The 23,367-nt window shown below is 34.2% G+C and overlaps 2 protein-coding genes across 2 annotated transcripts in view; both read right to left on the bottom strand.

The window, feature by feature from the left end:
- Positions 1 to 17,737, bottom strand: part of LOC149413924 (GILT-like protein 1) — a 45,074-nt gene extending 27,337 nt beyond the window's left edge. Inside the window, exons 1-2 of the mRNA XM_089644261.1 lie at positions 17,615 to 17,737; positions 3,475 to 3,561 (exon numbers count right to left, since the gene is read on the bottom strand). Coding sequence (XP_089500387.1) covers positions 3,475 to 3,561 — 87 coding nt within the window. The 5' untranslated portion in view covers positions 17,615 to 17,737. The remainder of the gene's footprint in view (positions 1 to 3,474; positions 3,562 to 17,614) is intronic.
- The window catches only part of LOC149413921 (uncharacterized), a 51,222-nt gene continuing 38,633 nt past the window's right edge, over positions 10,779 to 23,367 (bottom strand). The window contains exon 6 of the mRNA XM_089643863.1: positions 10,779 to 10,849. Within this exon, the coding sequence (XP_089499989.1) occupies positions 10,779 to 10,849 (71 nt within the window). The remainder of the gene's footprint in view (positions 10,850 to 23,367) is intronic.

Here is a 23,367-nt window from a genome sequence, read left to right as displayed (position 1 = left end):
TTTATAAAACAGTTTTGTGTCAATATAAATACTTTAATTTTTACTTTTACATTTCATAATGAATAAAAATTTCCTCGTCTTAAATAATAATTTTTAAAAAAAGTGATGATAATTATTTTCCCGCGAAAAATTGTAAAATTGCCGAGTCCACTTTCGCGCCTCGCTCGCGCACCGCGCATCTTTAGATCAACCGACCACATCTCGCAGTACAGTTTCAAGTTTTACTAACGTTGATCTTCCAACTGACCAACAATACTTTGCTTCATCTACTTCTTCTTCTTATGTTATAAATCCAACAGACAGTGGACTACCTTTTGTATCCAGAACATTGGATCGATACAGTATTTCTGTGCTGTCTGCGCTACATTGTAAGATATTGGATTAGTGACAAAAGACAATCTAACAAACTTGATCGATCGTAATAAGATTCGACGTGCTCGTGCCAAAACTAGGACCACACTGACTGCCATCAATAAGCCCCATTTTGATTTGTGTATTTGCATATCGTTTGACGGTCAAAGGATAAAACATTAATCATGGAGGATGGAAGCAGAAAAGTTGTTGAAGAACATATCAGTCTTTTGAAAGAACCTGGCTCACAATACATTGGCCACAAAGGCGTTAAGTTCGGCGATGCTAAAACAATAGCTCACAAATTGTTTGCATACTTTGTGGCAAAATCCATTGATTTAGCGTGCTTCGTGGCTATCGGATGTGACGGAACAGCAGTCAATACTGGAACTAAGTCTGGCATTATTCGACTTCTTGAAGGAAAGCTCCATCATCCACTTCAGTGGTTGGTTTGTCAGTTACATGCTAAAGAGTTAAGTTTGAGACACCCTTTCGAATACCTTGATGGATTGACAACAGTTCCTAGAAGCTTTAGCGGCCAACTAGGAAAGTTACTCAAGAACTGTGAACATCTTCCTGTGATTGAATTTCAAGCAATAGAATACAACTTACCTATGAACCTTACTTATGAAATTACAAAATCGCGTGACGACCTTAGCACAGACCAGCTTTATTTATTGGAAATGTGCCGAGCAATCGCCGAAGGACAATGTAATGAAAACTTAAGCGAAAAGAAACCTAAGGTAAAATCTGTCATTCGCGTTGGTTAACAACAGCCAATACTATTCTCCGACTTTACACATCAACCAAGAATCGGACAGAAATCAGGTGATATTGACTGAATTTGTGCCAAGAGTGTATGCTCCGATGTGGTTTAAAATAAAAACACAACCTTCGAGACAACCAAGAGCAGACTTCAACCGGCGAGACACCTCCACGAAACCATAAAATTGTCTCGTTACCTTCCAGAGCATTTGAAAAAAGTGGTAGATCCCGTAATTCAACGCAACGGGTATTTTGGCCAAGCGAAAATATACTTATTACTATGTTAAACGACGAACGAAGACAGATTAGAGAGTTGGCTCTCAGACGGATTCTTAGTATCCGAGAACTTACGTTGGGGTTCTCTCCAATAAGAGTATTTAAGCTACCTACTTTTAATTTCAACGCAGAAGACTATATTGACTTGATCTACTGGGAAAAACCATCAGAAGCACCTCTTACAAAACTGATATCTAGCGATACAATAATTGATGCCATTGCAGACCCCGAAATTATCAAATCCAACATTTTGTGTAAGTTCCGATTGATGCCCTGACACACGCAACCCACGGAAAGATGCATCAAAGTGGTAACGGCATCATGCTATGCTGTTTGCGGTCCTGAAAGACGTGAAGGGTGGATACAAAACAAGCTAGAATCTTGTCGTATAATGATAGTATCGAATTCGAAGAAGGACTATAAAATACAATAGCTTTTATGATTTTTGACCATATTTTTTCACAGTGTTTGGGATTTTTTGTGTAGCAATGGTACTTTTATTGTTTCTTGATTAGTAGATAATATTATTAGTAAATGAAAAGTTATTTTTTTTATATTTTAACTACTTTTATTGAGCAAAGATTAAACCCTTCTTTTTCTAGTATCACGCTGTTTTTTAAAAATTTGAATTGTCTTGGCGCAGTACTTGCACTCGAAATATCTTAATGCTGTCATAATGACTTTAAAAAGTATCCCCATAGAGCATCCATTCCACACCCCGCTGCTAAGAAAAATATAAAAACAAAAAATCGATCCACCCTAATATGTAATTGCTGTTTGTTTGTTTCCAAAACGGAACAAATTAGCAGGTCGAGTTAATGTAAACGTAAAGATTAGTTGGGAAACGCTTGCGTCCTTTTCTTAATCTTAATGCAACACATACGCCTCAGGGATCTCATTTCTACATCATCTAGTCTACTTTTGTCCGTTAAAATTCTATTAATATTAGTAAATAAATTAATCTATTATTAAATTAATTAATGCATTAATTGATTAAATGATAACAAAATCAATTAATTATAGCTACATAGTTCCCCTGTATTTACACTGTACAGTGGGGGGCGTTCTTAATAATAATAATAATATTTTGATAATTTATATAGCGCCGTTTTCGTGAAAAATCATGATGAGTAGTGTAAAAAAAAATAAAAGTGGTGTATGCAAATTAAATAATTATGAAATTAATTCATTATTGAATAAACCAATTAACTATGAAATTAATTCATTATTGAATTAACCAATAAATTAACTATGAAATAAATTAATTATTGAATTAACCAATTAACTTTGAAATAAATTCATTGTTGAATCAACCAATTAACTATGAAATAAATTCACTATCGAATTAACCAATTATCTATGAAATAAATTCATTATTGAATTAACCAATAAACTATGAAATAAATTCACTATTGAATTAACCAATAAATTAACTATGAAATAAATTAATTATTGAATTAACCAATTAACTTTGAAATAAATTCATTGTTGAATCAACCAATTAACTATGAAATAAATTCACTATCGAATTAACCAATTATCTATGAAATAAATTCATTATTGAATTAACCAATAAACTATGAAATAAATTCACTATTGAATTAACCAATAAATTAACTATGAAATAAATTCATTATTAAATTAACCAATTAACTATGAAATAAATTTACTATTGAATCAACCAATTAACTATGAAATAAATTCATTATTGAATGAACCAATTAACTATGAAATATTCATTATTGAATTAACTAATTAACTATGAAATAAATTCAAAATAAATCAATAATTAAATCAATCAACTTATAACTGAATACATCAATTGATTATGAAATATATTAATTATGAAATTAATCAATTAATTATAAAATAAATAAATAAATTCAATTATTATTAAGTAAATGAATTGATTATTAAATAATTTATTACCAAATTAATTATTAACTTAATTAATATTCAAATCGATTAGTTATTTAGCAAATGAATACATTATTTAGTAAATTAAATTATTATTAAATAAATGATTTCTGCCATTAATTGCTAACAGTTATATGAAGATAAATATGTATTGATTACACTCACTTTATCGCTGCTGGCGTTTTTCTTGCTTTTAGCTAAAATTCCGCCTACGGCGCATACTACCAGCAGTGCTGTCAGAAAATGCTTCATCTGTAAAAAGATTTAATTATTTATAAATAATTTTAAAAGCTTTAAAAACAAGTCCCGTTAAAAAAGTTTATATTAATGCTTAGGATTACCACACCCTATGTTACTTGTGCAATGATGGCAGATGATTGAAACCGTCTAAGTGGGAACCCTTCGCATTTGAAAATTCAGCTTCTAACCGATATTTGCAGATATCGCCGTTTGTTCTTATTAGCGACAGGAGTGTTAAGAAATTGGTTTGAATAGTAGAAAGAGTCTGGGACTCCCGAGGAACACTAGAGGAAGCTACAAGCAAAAAATGTGTTTATTCTTGGTATACTTTATTTTGTAGGTAATAGGCATTCAAATCGCAAGACAAACGGAGTCTAGAAACGTTCAATTTCAACTGCCTAATGCCAAATCACTAATTTGATTAATTTTTATAACGAATTGGTGTACATTATGAATACCAAAAATATGCTGTAGATAAATCAAAGGTTTTCCTATCGTTTTGCTTGAGTAGAATACAAATAAAAAAATAAATTACTCAAAAAAAATATAAATGCAAACTACTAAATAAATATGTTTTCAATAGAAATGTATGAACGAATAAATGAAACAACTTTTAAAAAATACAGTATTATAGTTAAGATTATCTGTGACAATTTCACTTGATTAACTTTTTTGCTTTCTTATAAAATTATTTACAAAATAAATAAAAACCAATTTTTTGCTTTAAATCAAACGTTCCTAGACTCCGTTTGCCAAGCGATTTTAATGCCTAAACCTACAATATAAGGTATATTAATAATATACACATTTTTGAATTGTAGCTTCCTCTTAAAAAGCTACATTACACCATTGCATAGAAAAACTGAGCGCACAAACGTGGATAGCGACTCTGTTTAAAACTATTTAGAGATAATTTATACTAAATTTATAAACAAAATAAATAGGTAAAATACATATGTGTAAAAATGTCTATTAAAACATTATGAGGATTGAATCTTCCTCCCCAGGAATTGGAGTCAGCAACTCTACCACCCTCCTCAAATGCCGAACTGATACTACCGACATTTATCTAAATCTTGGAACAAAACTGTAGATATGTAAAAAAAAACAAATCCACGCCGCCCACCTGCCACAGACACTCTTCTTTACATAAAACAATATAGACTAGCTGAAATCAGACCTAGACAGTGACCTTGCTCTTGTTAAGTCAAGTGTACCAACAACTTATCGGTTCCGGTAAAGAATGGTGTCACAAAGTGTCTGTTTTATTGAAGAAAAAGATTATTTACTCCATTTAAATTGTTTGTGGCGAGTTCACGCATCAGTGCTTTAGAGCAATGCCAATTTTATAATGAATTGTTTGTTTGCCTCAAACTGCTAAATCTATTACTAACATTATGTTTGTTATCAAAACAAGGACACTTAATTAACAAGGAGTATCTGAAGTCCCCGACTTTGCCCGGGATCTACGCAAAGTTTGCCGAAATCAGATGTATGTCTTGAAGGGTACAGTGGAAAATGTCAATATCGCTTAAGGCATTATAAGATTTGCAGGTACGCCCGACCAAGGAGTTTTGTGCGTATTTCGATTTGAAATGTTGTATATAAAATAAGGTATTTGATCTGGTATTGCGTTCAGGACAATGAAATGCAATCTTTCTAACAGGCTGGGGAGTCAATAAGGCAGTTCACAACTTTGTAAAGAAACAGTACGTCAAAATTTTTTCTTCGTTTGTAAAGAGTAATAGGATTACATTGATGATTTTCAAAACGATACGACAGGTGTTTCGGGAATTTTGTTTGAATATTTTCAATTCGGTTAATATAAGTTTGGTATTGTGGATTCCAAATGACAGATGCAAATTCGAGATGAGATCTTACGTATGCCATATAAAGTAGTTCAAGTGTAAAAGGTTTATTGAATGGTTTTGTGATTCGTAGAATGAAGCCCATTTGTTTGTAGGCTTTTTCTAAAGTGTTTTCAATAATATGATCTTTAAAAAGTAATTTAGAGCCAAGTAATACTCCAATATCTCTGATTTTTTCTACTCGTTGGAGAGGGACATGGTTTAGATTACCAGTATAGATGATTGTGTGACATTTACGTGAAAATCTTATTGAATTACATTTATCTATGTTTAGAAATAATTAGTTTTCTTTGCAATATTCATTAATTCCATTAAAATCTTCTTGCAATTTATTGCAATCATCTGTTGAGCTTATGAATTTGTATATTTTCATATCGTCAGCGTAAAGAATGAAATCAGAATATCTGATGACATGTTCGATGTCATTAATATACAAAGTAAAGAGTTTGGTGACACCTACATACAAACACATACTTCACCACAATCTGACCTGATTATGGACACTGTAACTCTGTCCGAATCGTTGGCTAAAGAAAGATAAAACAAAATCTGCTCTCCAAAGTTAAAAGCAAGGCACGGGAAGCAGGCTACAGATTTGTATGGGTAAAGGACTGTAAGATCTTAGTGAGAAAAAACGATAATTCACCAGCTTTTTTAGTCAGGAGGGAAGACGACCTCCAGAAAATTTCATAAGAAAATACTGCTCATTCTATTACTATTGTTTACTCTTCCCTCTCCCTCTCCCTCCACACGCCCGCTATCCTCCCTCCCCCTCCACACGCCCGCTACCCTCCCTCTCCCTCCACACACCCGCTATCCTCCCTCCCCCTCCACACGCCCGCTACCCTTCCTCTCCCTCCACACGCCCGCTACCCTCCCTCTCATGTTGCAACTGCATTACTATTATATTTATTATACTCTCACAACATTACCTTATTATATCATCATGTTCACAACTCCTGTCAACTGCAAGATGTTCTCACTTTCTGTACACATCATATTATTATGTACTTCATATTTCAAATGTCACTCGATAATTTAACTCGGAATTCTGTAATACTGATGTGCGAATGGCTCATTAAGCGTTCATTTCCAAGTGCACATGTTACTCACAATGTATTATGCTTCTATAGGATCCACTCCTTTTCGTAACGAACAATTACTTAGAGATATTACTATTATTTTATTTTCTGCAGATAATACTATATTGTACCTCACATTCTATTCACGCATTCTCTGTTATTGACACTCAACTGAAAAAGAGTCACTGCCTTTAAGTATTTTTCATCAGAACGTACGCGGTCTGAGGACTAAAACTGACACATTTCTTCGTAGTGTTACGAGCGGTGATTATGACGTTATCGGCATAACAGAGACTTGGCTTACAGATACTATTTCAGATGGTGAGCTTTTTGACTCAAGATACAACGTATTCCGACGCGACAGAAGTATCGAAGGTGTAACCATGGGTGGTGGTGTGCTCCTGGCTGTCAAAAAGGAACTCAATGCAATTTGTAATTACTCATGGTGTTCTACGGATGAGGACATATGGGTTACTCTTCGCATCCCACGTGCAACTGGATTCACTAACGTTCATCTCTGTTGTACATACCTGTCAAAAAGTTTCAACTTCAATGCTCGAATCACCGCCTTCTCGAATGATCTAGGTAGTAAGCTTTTGAATCAACCAGACGGCAAGTTTCTTATCATGGGAGACTTTAACCTACCCGATATTACCTGGACTCTTCCTGTGGGTGAGGTTAACCTGATTCCTAGCAACTACACTTCTACAATAAGCTCAACATTTATCGACAATATTAATTACTGTAACCTCCACCAATATAATGGTATTCAAAATACATTAGGAAGAATTCTTGATCTCGTTCTCTGTAATTTTTTGGTACGCGTAGCTCCCGCGAACGATCCGTTGGTTCCTGAGGATGCTCATCATAAATCCATCATTATCACTGCTGAGTTCGTTGAACCCCCGGTCATAAAGGAAAACTCAATTAAACGGCCCTCATTCCACAAGGCTAATTATGATGACATAAGAGATAGCCTGGCACAAGAAGATTGGAACGCACTTAACCTTACCGATTCCGTCAATCCTGCAGTATCGCATTTTTACAATATTATTAATAATTTGATCGCTGATAAGGTTCCATTGAGGCGTACTGGTAAATATTCCTACCCCCCGTGGTATAGCTCATCATTAATAAAACTTATTCGTGAAAAGCAGAAATTTCACAGACTATATACAACCTACAAGAACCCTTCCGATTACATTACTTTTTCAAGGCTACGCACCAGACAGAAAAAAATGGCAAAAAAGTGTCACGAAGACTTTATTAATAATGCTGAAGAGAATATCGCCAAAGATCCCAAGGCATTCTGGTCATATGTTAAATCAAAAAAACTATCAGCATCTATTCCTAGCGTATTAAATCTTAAGGATGTAACAGCCGAGGGTGGACAGGCAGTCTGTGATTTATTTGCTGATTACTTTCATTCTGTCTACGAACCGGCTGACCCTCTGGGGATTTCCTGCGATGACTCTGTAGTTAAGCAGGTTTGTGCGATGGGATCAGTTTTTATCGATGCTGACCTCGTGTCCAAATATTTAAAACGGCTCGATTCTAGCAAGGGAGCTGGGCCGGATGGTATCCCACCACTGTTCATTACCGAGTGCGCAAATCATTTGTCACTCCCGCTATCAATACTGTTTAATATATCGATCAAGACTGGTACATTTCCAGATATATGGAAAAGAGCCTACATCACACCAATTCATAAATCGGGAACTAAGTGTGAAGCAGATAATTATAGACCCATTTCCAAGCTTTGCATTTTTTCAAAGGTGTTCGAAAACATAGTCTATGACCAGTTATTCCCTGTGGTAAAGAATTCGATCAACGAATTTCAGCATGGATTCTTTGCAGGTCGCTCTGTTGCTACTAATCTTATAACTTTTACAAACTTCTTGTCTGCCTCCATGGATAAACGTGTGCAAGTTGATACAATCTATACCGACTATAGCAAGGCTTTTGACAAGATCAACCACAACATTCTGCTTAGAAAACTTGCTAATCATGGTATTCATGGAGATCTCCTTCGTTGGTTATCCTCATACGTAACAAACAGATCCCAGGCTGTGACAGTGGGTGGATTTTCCTCGGTCTGGAAAATCATTACTTCCGGTGTGCCTCAGGGGTCCATTTTGGGTCCTTTGCTTTTCTCTATCTATATTAATGATATTACGACATGTTTTCACAACGCTCAAATTTTACTATTTGCTGACGATATGAAGATATACCTTCCTATAAGCTCCCCGGACTGTTCTGCGCGTTTACAAGCAGATCTTGATCGACTGACGGATTACTGTCTCAGAAATAAGCTTTTTATCAATATTTCTAAATGTTGCAAAGTCACATTCACACGTAACCGTGTGAAAATACTGCATGATTACACCATTTCTGGATCGATTTTAACAAATAAAGACTATGTGCGTGATCTCGGGGTTTTCTTGGACTCTAAACTTACCTTTGATAAACACGTTGATAACATTGTCACCAAAGCATCAAAAAGTCTAGGTTTTGTACTGAGAACATGCAAATTTTTCAAAAATACAAAGACATATCTGACTCTCTACAATTCACATGTTCGTCCTCACCTGGAGTACTGTTCACCGGTTTGGAACCCGCGCTATATTGTTTATGTTAACAGGTTAGAAAGAGTTCAGGAACGATTTCTCAAATTCCTCAATTTTAAATCATTTAACATATACAACTCTTACGACGAAACCGAGAAACATTTTCGAATCACGAAACTACTCAACAGGAGGATTGTCGCTGATCAGATGCTCTTGTATAAAATTATTAACTCTAAAGTTGACTGCCCGGAGTTGCTGAACAAAATAAATTTCCATGCGCCAATTCGATACAGCAGACAAAATACCCTTTTCTACATTGATAGATGCAATACCAATTCCAACCAAAATGAATTTATGCAAAGGACATGTAACTACTATAATAATAAATTTGCAAATATAGACACTCGTGCTGACATATTCACTGCTAGTTACTATCACTACAGAATTTCATTGTATCACATTCTAACTCATATTAACCACTGTTAAAATGATTGTACCTAATATTTTAATATTACCTGCGTGGCAACTTTTCCTCATCCCTCTCCTCCCCTTTCCCGTTCCAACCCAAGTCTATTTAAGTATAGTTAAAATCACTTTTATTTATTGCTGTTTATGGTAGGCATATTATAGGTTTATCGTTTGCAGGTTAGTTTTATGTTTCTATATATATCTGTGAACATTAATAATTGGTCTGTTTTTTGTTATTCTCTTATGTATATTATATTACTAAGACTGTTAATGTTCCTAAAATAAATAAATAAATAAATAAATAAAATACGTCATAATTATCAAAAAAATAATAAAGCTAGTAGGTACTTTTGGACGTAAAAGTCATCCGACGGCTATATAAAAGTTGATGACACAGCACTTGACCCCCGACGGTTGATCCCGGGATGTGATTTCATTTGTTGATGGGATTTGATACCCTCAGACAGTTGGTGCCTCGGAAATTCAAACCCGGGATTAATGGTCCTGGGGATAAACAGTCCGAAGGATCAACTGTCGGGGGATCAACTGACCGCAGAATCAACATTCCGGTGGATCCGAGGATTCAACTGTCAACTTTCCTGGGCATCAACTGTCCATGGGATCAACTGTCCGTGGGATCAAATGTCAGGGGATCAACTATCGGGGGATCAATTGTCTAAGGGAAAAAAAACTCTCCGGAGGATTAACTATTAGGGGACCATCTGTTCGGGAAATCATCTTTTCGGTGGATATACTGTCCGAGAGATCAACTGTCCGGGATGTTAATTGTCCGGGGATCAACTTTTAGTGCGTCAATTGAGGGACCAACTGTTCAGTAAATCATCTCTCTACTGTCCAAGGGATCAACTGTCCGAGGTATCACTGTCGGGGGATCAACTGTCAGGGGGTCAACTATCGGGGGATCAATTTTCTGGGGGATAAACTGTCTGGAGGATCAACTATCGTGGGACCAACTATAAATGGAATCAACTTTTCGGTGGATCTATTGTCCGATGGTTCAACTGTCCGAGGGATCAACTGTCAGGGGTGTTATTTTCCGGGGGATAAACTTTCAGTGGTTCAATTGTCCGGGACAATAACTGTCGGGGGTTCAACTATGGAGGGACCAACTGTTCAGGGAATCATCTCTCCGGTGGATCTACTGTCCAAGGAATCAACTGTCCATGGAATCAACTTTCCAGTGGATCTATTGTCCGAGGGTTCAACTGTCCGGGGATAAACTGTCACTGGGGTTCAACTATCGGAAGATCAAGCATCATGGAATCATAATTGACGTCTTTCACTAGAATTATATCTAGAAAAATCAACATAAATTAACGTTATTCGTGTTCAGAATAATCACTGTGTAATGTTTGAGTTCTGAGAAATAGCTTGTGATTATTTAAGTCAAGTCATCTATAATTTAATTTGTTTATTCACCCGATTGACCTCACCAATGGATGTCTAGAAATAAGTGTTGTTCTGCCAAACGCTTTCAAGGTAAAAACTAACCTAACCAAATATATTACAAAATAGTATGGTCAATGATTAGCTGAAGTCTCCGGAGTTGCTCGGGATTATGGTCAATGATTAGCTGAAGTCTCCGGAGTTGCTCGGGATTATGGTCAATGATTAGCTGAAGTCTCCGGAGTTGCTCGGGATTATGGTCAATGATTAGCTGAAGTCTCCGGAGTTGCTCGGGATTATGGTCAATGATTAGCTGAAGTCTCCGGAGTTGCTCGGGATTATGGTCAATGATTAGCTGAAGTCTCCGGAGTTGCTCGGGATTTTGCGCAGAGTTTTTTATAAATCAGAGAAGACAGTGCCAGGAGTGTTTAGACAGGGGTTTGAATGGTAAAAGAATTTGGGTACGCCTTAGGAATACTAAAAGGAATGCATTATTGAGTCGGTTAAAGTCGATGTATATATTTTTTTTATTTGGTACAACATTTTTTACATTTCAAAGTTTTCCAGTAATGTTGGCCTCACTGGGAGGCTTGCCCGTGCTGAGGCCTTCATTTTATAATATGAAAATCTAATCTACATAATACATTTGAAGAGAAAATAATACATTTAAAATATAATCTTGTGTGTTTATATTAGTTTTGTGTGTTACGTGAAGGTTTTATTTTTATTTTATGCTATGACATTTTGGTAATATTGTCTTTTTTGTTCTTTAATCCATTTTGTAATTTTGTGTGTGAATTTATTTTTATTTTCCTCAATTTTAATTTCAAGTTTTACACTGTTGAAAGCTTTTATAGCATGGTATTGGTAGTGTCTTTGTCCAAAGCTTGAATTTACTGTTGGAGTTTTTATGTTTTCTTTGGACGCTTGTCTAACTGGTCTGTTAGTGTTATTTTGTGTATGTTGAAAATTTTTTTTTTGTCAAAAATGTAGTTTAGTAGTGTTTTAACGTATAATTGGCGTATATCTAGTACGTCACAGCTGTTGAATATTTGGTCTGTATCAGTCAGTCTATGTTCTTTTAGTATTATATAGATGTCACCTGTGACCTGTTGTTTTTCTATCTGCACGGTTTGACTGAGCCCCAGCTACGCGGTACAGCTAGTTATTAATAATATTATACGGTATTTGTTTACAGCCAGTAATTCGTAATGGACGTGGTTTTCCGCTTTAGGAATAAAATGATGTACATTGTGATAATTGCAAAATACTACAACAATTGCTGACCTTGAACATTTAGTATTGTGTCAGGACGAAATTACAAAACACAGACTCACTGAATTTCACGATCCCGTCACACAAGAATTACTACATTACGAGTATATCATTATAACACTCGGACAGAATAATTACATAAATCTCTCAAATTCATTTCAAAGTGGAGAGGTTGTCAAGGGGAGAAGTGTAGGAAGTCGAAAGATAGTTGAAGGGAAGTGGTCGGAATTGAAGGGGAAGTGGAGAGGATGTCAAGAGAAGAAGTGTAGGGGAAGTCGAAACGTAGCTGAAGGGAAACGATGGGAGTGGTGGGAATTGAAGGGGAAGTGGAGAGTATGTCAAGAGGAGAAGTGTAGGGAAAGTGGAAACATAGCTGAAGGGAAGCGATGGGAGTGGTGGGAATTTAAGGAGGAGTGAATTATGGTACATATTGTGAATTGAATGTTGAGAGGGTGTTAGGGGGAAGTTAAGAAGTAAAGGTAAAATGATAAGGACGTTGAAGGGAGTTTGGAAATTGCAAGGAAAGTGAAAGGATTTGATGGCAGTAGTGAGAATAGCAGGGGAAGTGAAAGAATTTGATGGGAGTAGTGAGAATTGCAAGGGAAGTGAAAAGATTTGATGGGAGTAGTGAGAATTGCAAGGGAAGCGAAAAGATTTGATGGGAGTAGTGAGAATTGCAAGGGAAGCGAAAATATTTGATGGGAGTAGTGAGAATTGCAGGGAAAGTGGAAGAGAAGTTAGTAGGGTGTTGTTAAGGTAGAGTTACAAAATGTAGGGGAAGTGAAAAGAAAGTTGATGGTGAGTTATGGGAGTGTGTTGAATTGAAGGGGAAGTTGAGATAATTGTAGGTGGGATATAGAAGTGTAGGAAAAGTGAAAATAAATTTCAAGGAAGTGAAGCAAAATGAAACTGTTTCTTCAACTTAACTTCCAGGAACCAGTAGAACTGCGGCATCTTCACTGATTTGGTGAAGACTGTTTGTAGAGCTGAAGAGGAAGTGAGGGAAGTGGAACATTTGGAAATAATTGCATGTTCAATAAACATAGCTAGATCCATCTAAGTAACATTTTGGTCCTGAACGGCAGTCTTCGACCTGAGCGAAACTTTTTTTGTTTACCATAAGATAATTTATTTTAAGAAAACGTGAAAATATTTGTGACACACGACAATGTACCTATTTTTTACTTGTATCAGCAAGAAACTGTTCAGAATCGACTTCGTTTTAAATTTAAGTTTGCAATTTATTGGGAAAAAAATACAAAAATAATGTTGGCGCTCTGTTTGATCCGTATTATTAAATATATATAAAAACGGATGTTTATTTGTTTGTCCCCTACAGACTCAAAAACAACTGAACCGATTTCGCTGTAAATTTCGTAGCTTGTTCTTATTAGTTCCAGGAGAATTTTTTAGAGAGTTTTTATGGTACAAGAAGTGGGGGACCCTCGAGGAAGACATGGCACGATCAAGTGAAACGAAAAATTGTTGTATTAAATAGTTTATCCACTTCATCTCTAAAAGGTGTAAAACAAAGTCGCTGTTTGTGCGCTTAGTTCTTCTAAACTATGTAACAGATTTTAAAAGGATTTTCACTATCATTTAGAGATTTTTTTCTGGAAGGTTTATATATACCTACACGGTGTCCGGAAACTCGTAGTACAAGCGGGAAACTGGAGAATCTACACTACATGGGGAACCCAAAAAAACATAAAGTTTTAAGATTTGAGCATTTTCACAAAAAAAAAAAAAAACAAAAAAAAATATTTTTCGGCTATTTTAGGGTTAAAGTTTTTTCTGGTGTTTAGGGTTGAACAACAGATGTTTTAACCCTGCAGAGCAGAAATATTTTATGATTACACCGGGTTAAATGAAGGGTGATTTCAAAATAATGCTTCAAATCCGAGTTTCTTCATTTGTTTTACTTTCAAACAGTTTTAATTAGTTGGGTACTTTGATCTTCAGTAATAATTTATAAGAATTTGATTAAAAAAAAAAAAAAAAAAATCAACTTCTAACTCGATTTACTCGATAACGAAAGCTCAAATCAAAAAAAATATATACTACAAAATCGACTCCAAATGTGATGTAGATTCACCAGTTTCCCGCTTGTACTACGAGTTTCCGGACACCCTGTATAATACATGCATATTATATTTATAGGAAGCAGAAAAAAGTCGATGTTTTGTAATCAAGTGGTAAATAAATTATTTTCCGGCGCTTACATTACTAACGCTGGCTAAACCTTATGAGATACATCAAAATAATGTACTACAGAATTGTATATCTTAAAAAGGTCTACAGAAAAGTATAAGACGGTATAAGTCTATCTCCTAAGGATAACCCCCAGTAACGCCGGGTACCCGTCAGCTAGTTATAATAGATGCCTGGGTTCATGTGGTGGCACCAGGACCAGCAGGACTCTCTCGACCCATTGCCTTACACCGCATTGGGAGGGATGAACTGAAACGTCCGTCACTCCTGGACACACAGACCCACAGATTGCTACCCACCCCTCACTCATTTTTCCTTCCCAGATCTTTCTTTCCTTCATCGGTTCCTTGATAACTCAACACATCGACAATTCAACACGCCTTTAAAAAGTGATATAAAGTCATTAGAAACGATGGAAAAAAATTTAAACCTAACTTACTTAACCCAGTTAATAAAGTTTTTGTGTCATCACTTTCCATGACTTTATATAACTTTTTTAATAAGTGATGAATTATAATTTTGATGATTTATCCAGTCACCCCTTCATCTGCTTCCTTTTATTAAAAAAAAACCCTCTATACAGCAACTTCAAAGATGACATAGGCCCTGAGGAAAATTGTTCTCCTCAGAGCCTTTAGTGTGGAGCTAATATATGTATATTCATTTGAATGAGGATTGAAACTTCCTCCCCATCCTTCTTACAAAACTTAAATATGGATTTGATGACAAACTGAATAATAATTTTTGTAAAGCAAATATTTAATACGGATTTTTGCCGCTTTATTTCTGTTAATTATTTAGTGTCAACTTTGACAATGGCGAACCTACTATTTTGATTAATCTTTATAACGAATTGGTGTACATTATGAAGACCAAAAAATATGCTTTTGATAAATTGAAGGTTTTCCTATCGTTTCGCTTGAGTAGAATACAAATAAAAAAATAAATTACTCAATAAAAAATATAAATGTAAGCTACTAAAAAATGTTTTTTTCAATAGAAATGTATGAACGCGTAAAGGAAACAACTTTAAAAAAATACAGTATTATAGCTAAGATTATCTGTGACAGTTTCACTTGATTAACTTTTTTGCTTTCTTATAAAATTATTTACAAAATAAATAAAAAGCAGTTTTGTGCTTGAAATCGAACGTTTCTAGACTCCGTTTGTCAAGCAATTTTAATGCCTATTACCTACCTACAATACAAGGTAAACCAAGAATATACACATTTTTGGCTTGTAGCTTTATTTTGTTTCATTCAGTTTGGTTGTGTATTTTGGCGTCAAATCCACATTCAAATAATGTATGAAAAAATGAATCACGTTAATTGAACATGTTTTCAGTTGTGACTAATTCCCCTTGAAAATATATCAATGAGGAACGTTTATCAGTAATTATACATGACATTACTAAACTGTTATTGACCTCTTTGTGTTTGGATGTACATTGTCCCCTTACTAATATACGCAGTTTAACTTTCCACAACTGATAACCAACCACTTATGTATGGTAAACGGTGGTTTCAATTTTAAAACACCTTCAGAGGAAGCTACAAGTCAAAAATGTGTACATTCATTTGGTATACCTTATATTGTAGGTAATAGGCACTAAAATAGCTTGACAAACGGAGTCTAGAAACGTTCGATTTCAAGCACAAAACTTGTTTTTATTAATTTGTAAATAATTATATAAGAAAGCAAAAAAGTTAATCAAGTGAAACTGTCACAGATAATCTTAGCTATAATACTGTATTTTTTAAAAGTTGTTTCCTTTACGCGTTCATAAATTTCTATTGAAAAAAAAAATTATTAGTTTACATTTATATTTTTTATTGAGTAATTTATTATTTTATTTATATTCTACTAAAACGAAACGATAGGAAAACCTTCAATTTATCTAAAGCATATTTTTTGGTATTCATAATGTACACCAATTTTTTATAAAGATTAATCAAAATAGTTATTTGGCATTAAGTTTCGGCTTCATAGTGAAAATTACACTCGCTTTCAACAATTATTATGAAATATGAGATAGACAGCAATGATGTATAATAATTAGGTGCCGATGGTCGAGTGATTAAAGACATTGTCCCGATAAGATAGATATCTTGTTCTGTTTCATGTTTGATGTCTTTAGTGTTATGTTATTATCTTAAAATGCATTTCCAGAATGAAAGATACTCGATTGATGTAAGAACAACATTCAGATTTGAAACGTTTGTTGTAATGACTTTGGCTGTGTTTGGTGACCAGGTCTGAATAGCCTCACATCCTTCTCCAATTGGGGATGCCATAGTCTCACTGGCTCCTGACGTTTGGGAGCAGTTGAGACTCTCGTGTGGTAATCACATAAAAAAAGTAATTAAATTAAAACTAGCAATTTCTGACCAATTTACTTTCTGACAAAATTATCTCAAACCGACATTTCATGACTTAATAGTGGACCACGCAATGCTTTGCTATTTCTAATGTCATTCTCAGGCGTCTCCGACTTTTACCACCATTCACTACTATATACAACAATGTTACTGTTAAAAAAAACTACATTGAATTGACTTTAATTCGAATCCAAATCTCATTCCGATGCAGAGGTACCCATCAGGCGTCCCCGACTTTTTCTGCCATTCAAACTATTCTTAAAACACTCCTGGCACTAATGAGAACAAACTTTGAAATTTTCAGCGATATCGGTCGACTACTTTTCGAGTTTTGCGAGCACAAACAAACGCATTTGCAATTAGTAGGTAGTTTTAAAATATATATCAATAAAATGACTATTTTGGATTAATTTTTACAACGAATCAGTTTAAATTTTGAAAACTAAAAAATATGCTTTCAATAATTTGATGTTTTTCCTATCGTTTGGTTTTAATAGAACTTAAATAAAATCTTTTATTACTTTATAAAAAAATTAAGTGTAAACTACTAAAAAAATATGTTTTAATTAGAATACATGAACGCATACAAGAAACAAAATAAAAAATACTATTTTATAGCTGAAATTGTCTGTGATATTTGCCTTTGATTAACTTATAAAATTATTCACAAAATAAATCGACTGTTTCTGTGCTCTGTTTGCCAAGCGATTTTTATGCATATTGCCTATATTCGTGGTGATATGAGGCATACTAAGAACACAACATAGTCTTGCGTGTATATTTTTTAAAATATGTAATTAGTTTATTACCTTTGTCCGTTGTTTGGTTTTCAGGTAGCACAGTTCTCACTGACAAAACACGACCGATTGCTTCACCCAGAGGTCACTACTGTAAATTGTCCACTGCTTCGACTTCGAACGCTGTTAACCGCCTTGTGACTTGTGATCAGAGTTGCCAACACATATGTTTTAAAATACCCCACAATATATGCACAATATCCCCAAATATTGGGAAAAAAATAATAATTACTTTTGATGAAAGTGGTAATATTAACACTATAGGTCGGGCATTTTACTGCCAAATTGAGTGCGAAGTGCGGGTGTTTTTTTTTTAATTTAAGCACCAAAATTAGACTTTCCGCAAAATATTCATATCTTATGATCTATTTGATATTTTTCGATGAAACTTTCAGTGTTTTACTTTGAAAAGATGTTTCTATATATTTACTTAGCAATGTATGTGTAATTTCTTTTTTTATGAACAAAAACTTTCTACTTTCTTGGGAATCATAGAAAAACAGTATTTCACAATTGAAATAACGTATCGAAATTTATTTATACAAAATCACAAGATTATTTAAAAATTTTCAATACTTACATATAAAAAAAAAAACTATAGCTTATAGTGCTTTAATGTGTGATAGCGTTCGAAACACTTTCCTTTATGCAGAGGCACATTGCAAAACTTGCACATGTACCGCGTTTCACTGCGTAGTTTGTGAGCGGAACATACGCGACAACGATTTTATTTTTTTGTTATGTTTCAAACTCATTGTATTGACAGGTAGACAGATCGGGTTCCGCCGACAATAGAAAACACATGACCCCGCATCCATTTAGAACCCCTTGTTTACAAGTTTCTCGCTCCTTACCGCTTTGCGCAACAAAACGAGTAAACTCGTCTCCCGCGTCTTACTGTAAAAAGGCGTATGACGACTTTTCTCGTTTCCCGCAAAGAATGTGTTAATAAAACAAAAACATGAAACAAAACAAGACATAGAAAAAAAAAATAATAGGATCTCTGCCTTACCGGGAAAACGTCTTTAACTACTCAACCATCGGGACATTATTATTATATTTCGGAAAAAACTCAAATAATAACCAATATTTCTTCGCTTCAACTCAATTTTTTTTTATGTGAATAATGCACCCAAACGTCAGGAGCCAGTGAGAGTATTGCATCCCCAATTGGGGTATGATGTGGGAGTACCTGGCTATTCAGATATGGTCACGAAACGCATTAAAATTCCATTTTTATTCAATAAAACTTAATTAATCTAATCGATATGAGACAGAATAAGACACAGAAAAATTAATAAAAAAAACGGTCTCAGCTGGGAATCCAACCCCAGAAAAGAAAATGTCTTGCTGGGACAACGTCTTTAACCACTCATCGATTAGGACCTTAGATTTGTAGGATTTGTAATATGTTAGCAATATTGATTTTTCTCCTTGCATCAAGCAGGAGTACCTTCCTTAAGAGGAAGCCACAAGCCAAAAATGTGTATATTCTTGGTAAACCTTATATCGTAGGTAATAGGCATTAAAATCGCTTGACAAACGGAGTAAAGAACGTCCAATTTTAAGAAAAAAAACAGGTTTTTATTTAATTTGTAATAATTTTATAAGAAAGCAAAAAAGTTTATCAAGTGAAACTGTCACAGATAATCTAAACAATAATACTGTATTTTTTAAAGTTGTTTCCTTTATGAGTTCATACATTTCTATTGAAAAAATATTTTTTTTAGTAGTTTGCATTTATATTTTTTATTATGTAATTTATTTTTTATTATTATTCTACTCAAGCGAAACGATAAGAAAACCTACAATTTATATGAACCATATTTTCGGTATTCATAATGTACACCAATTCGTTATAAAAATTAATCAAAATGGTGATTTGGCATTAAGCTTTGCCTTAATGTATTATACCCGATTTGTTCCAAATTCCCCACTATTTTGGGAATTCTCCACGAGTTGGCAACCCTGCGTGTGTTGATGGGGGTATTGCCAGTATCGCCTGGGCGCCAGTCTGTCAGATGCGAGCTGCCGGACTAACTGTAGACTGGAACTGGATTCACTGGATTGACCAGTGTGTGAGCCCACAAAAGCAGAGGATGCAGTGCCAACAACAATCATACAGGAGGCCTTCAGGAAACCAATGTCCAAAAGACCTCTGAATGTCAATGACCTCTTGTATGTCATCTTTGGGGATGCTGTAATGTGAGGAAGGAGTAAATACGGGTCTGAATCACTGAACAGACTGTATCAATTTATAATCCACATGTAACTAACTAACTAACCATCACGCCGTTTCCCCGCAGTGGTAGGCAGAGAGGACGGATCGCCAAACAACTCGGTCACACCACACACTTCTTGCCTCATTCACATTCATACATCGTCTCATACATACTCTTTTATTATTCTGACTCTTGACATGGCCCGACTCAAGTATCTGATTCACTTGGTCGTGCCATGTCTTCCTCGGGCGTCCCCGACTTCTGCTACCATTCACATTTGCATCATATATCCTCCTTACACTCCTATCTTCGCTCATTCGCTCTACATGCCCAAACCATCTAAGCGTCCCTTTCTTAATCTTACTCATTACGCTTACATCAGCTTTGCACTCTTTGCGGATTTCCACATTCCTCACACGATCAAACGTGGTTTTACCACACATACTCCTTAGGGATCTCATTTCAACAGCATTCATTCTACTTTCATCCTTTCTTTGCCAGTTCCATGCCTCACTTCCATACATCAGGGTAGGTACCAGCCCTACATTGTGGACTGCTAGCTTCGCTTCTTTGGACAGTGTTTAGTTAGCGCCAACTGCGTTCAGTCCTCCATTAATGGAGTTACCTGCATTTACCCTTCTTCCAATATCTCTGTCAGCCTTCCCATCTCTCGTAAAACCCAATGCAATAACATTAAATACATATTTATATAAGAAGAAACATAAAACATATTATTTTTTAATGATTAACTAATGTTTATACGACAAGGTTTTATGCATAGCACAAAGGATAAGACATAATTATAAGCAATAATTAGTCGTCTGAAATATCAATTAATACAACTTGAAAATATCTCCCGAGTAAAAATAATTAATATAATAAACAATTAAATATGCTTATAATTTTGCTATCCTTCGTGCTATGCATAAAACCTTCTCTTATAAACATTAGTTTATCATTAAAAAATGATAATATTTGACAAGTCAAAAATATTTCACCAACAAATGAAGATATTTTAGGTCTCGACGCCATTTATTGAGAAATTTAGCACTAACAAAGCCTATCCTACAAAAATAAAGTTATAATAATTAAAATAAAATAAATTTGTTTGAATACCACTTTATTGTATATATTTATAACCAACCGGTTTCAGTTCAACTTTAACCTTCATCAGGGTTAATAAAAACACATTATTTAATAAAAATATAATATGTAGAATGACCAACTATCAGACACACTCACTAACCAACAGGTGCATGATCTGGGCAACAAGTTTGGGGTACTATTTATGTATACTATGTATTGACTCCATTTATAGAATCAAGCGTAATCTATACCAGCACTTTGTTGAATCCTTCAAATTATAGTAGCGTTGGTAATGTAATTTTAGTGATTCGTCTTATATGTAGTTTGTTCTAGTTCCTATATTATTTAATGTAACTGTTAGATGTTTTACTAATATTGTTTCACAATAATAATAATATTTGGATGATTTATATAGCGCCGTTTTTTTGCGAAATAATTTATTTATTTATTATAAGAACTTGTTGAACATTTATACATATTTGTGATAATTCATCCGCCATGCTAGGGATGTCCCTGTGTTATGGCGGGTGATGTTTACAGATTGGATTTATAAAATAAGTTAATTATAAGTTATAAAGTTATGCAATTTAGATTAAAATATAAGTTAATTAGATTATACAATTAAATAATAAGTAAGTAATAAAACTATACAAATTAAATTAAATTAAAAGTTATTAAATTATACAAATTTAATTGCATTACAAATATTAAAATCATGGTTTCTAAATGTATTTATAGTAATAAAAATAGTATTAAATATTAATAATAATTGATAATTAGTTGATAAAATTATAATATAATTTAATTTATGTACCAATTTTTATACAGGGTGTCCGGAAACTCGTAGTACAAGCGGGAAACTGGTGAATCTACATCACATTTGGAGTCGATTTTGTAGTATATTTTTTTTTTATTTGAGCTTTTGTTATCGAGTAAATCGAGTTTGAAGTTTTTTTTTTTTTTTTTTTTTTTAATCAATTTCTTATAAATTATTACTGAAGATCAAAGTACCCAACTAATTAAAACTATTTGAAAGTAAAACAAATGAAGGAACTCGGATTTGAAGCATTATTTTGAAATCACCCTTCATTTAACCCGGTGTAATCATAAAATATTTCTGCTCTGCAGGGTTAAAACATCTGTTATTCAACCCTAAACACCAGAAAAAACTTTAACCCTAAAATGGCCGAAAAATATTTTTTTTTGGTTTTTTTTTTTTTTTTTAAATGCTCAAATCAAAAAACTTTATGTTTTTTTGGGTTCCCCATGTGGTGTAGATTCTCCAGTTTCCCGCTTGTACTACGAGTTTCCGGACACCGTGTATATTGTGGTCTCCAAGTGAACTTATCCATTTTGATATAAGTTTTTTAAATTTATGGGATTGGGTTACGGTTTTTAAGTTTTCAGGGAGAAGGTTAAATATTTTGGGAGCTAGGGACATGAAATGTCTTCGAGCTGACGTGGTATGTAGTGTAGGTACGTTGTAGTGTCGGTTGGTTATTGTTCTGGTGGTGTAATTGTGGTGTACGAGGGTTTTTTTTCTTATATTTGTACAATACAATACAACTTATATAATACAATTCTACAATGATCTACTAACTATTTATGGATATAATATACAGTACAATACTTACCTGGTAGGTCACTTGAGATTAACACTTAATTAACATTAACTAATTGTTTATTAGCCAAATTTAGATTCAAGATTTAGGACATAATTGTAAAATTGGATACAATTGGACTTTCTCTCAGGAATGGTATATTTCATTTAAGGGTATGACAGCTTAAAAAAGTAAGTTTTTAGTTTAGACCTGAATTTTGTTGGACTTGTTATGGATCTTAGTTCCGGAGGGAGTTTATTTCAATCCTTCGGCCCAGATACTCCGAAAGCGCGATCACCAAACTTAGTATTTGGCTTGCGCTTAGGTTCCATCAGTCTGCCTACAGCTGATGATGTTGCTGATCTATTCAGTTTGTCAGTTTACTATTATTTCTTGCTTTAAATTTTTTTGGTGTAATTTTTGATAGCTCGCTAGGTATATTTTCTTTTTAAATCCATGTAATTTGTGATAGCTCACTAGGTATATTCCACAGACATAGGAATTTCATATGTCTATGGTATATTCTCTTTTTAAATCAATGTAATTTTTGATAGCTTTCTAGGAATATTCTGTTCTTAAAATCCACGTAAAAGCCCGGCTGGGCGTAAAACCAAACAAATATTTAAAAAGTCTTCAAATTATTGGTAACCGGTTAAAAACAGGATTGCAGGCAGTTTCCTGATAAATTTTATAACAAACTGTTTTTTTTTTTAACGTGAAAATGACATTTGAATGCAAAACCATTTCTTTTGCAGATTTCTAGAACCAAAATATCTTTGAGAGTCAATATGGTTCTAATTTTTCTTTACGATGTTACGATTTCTCATAATCTATTTAACAATTTATTTTAAAAGAA

This window comes from Hesperophylax consimilis, chromosome 20 (genome assembly GCF_061612785.1).
Source record: "Hesperophylax consimilis isolate HC1 chromosome 20, BYU_Hcon_1.0, whole genome shotgun sequence".
In the NCBI taxonomy this organism is placed as follows: Eukaryota; Metazoa; Arthropoda; class Insecta; order Trichoptera; family Limnephilidae; genus Hesperophylax; species Hesperophylax consimilis.
This window is presented reverse-complemented; position numbering and strand designations above follow the sequence as displayed.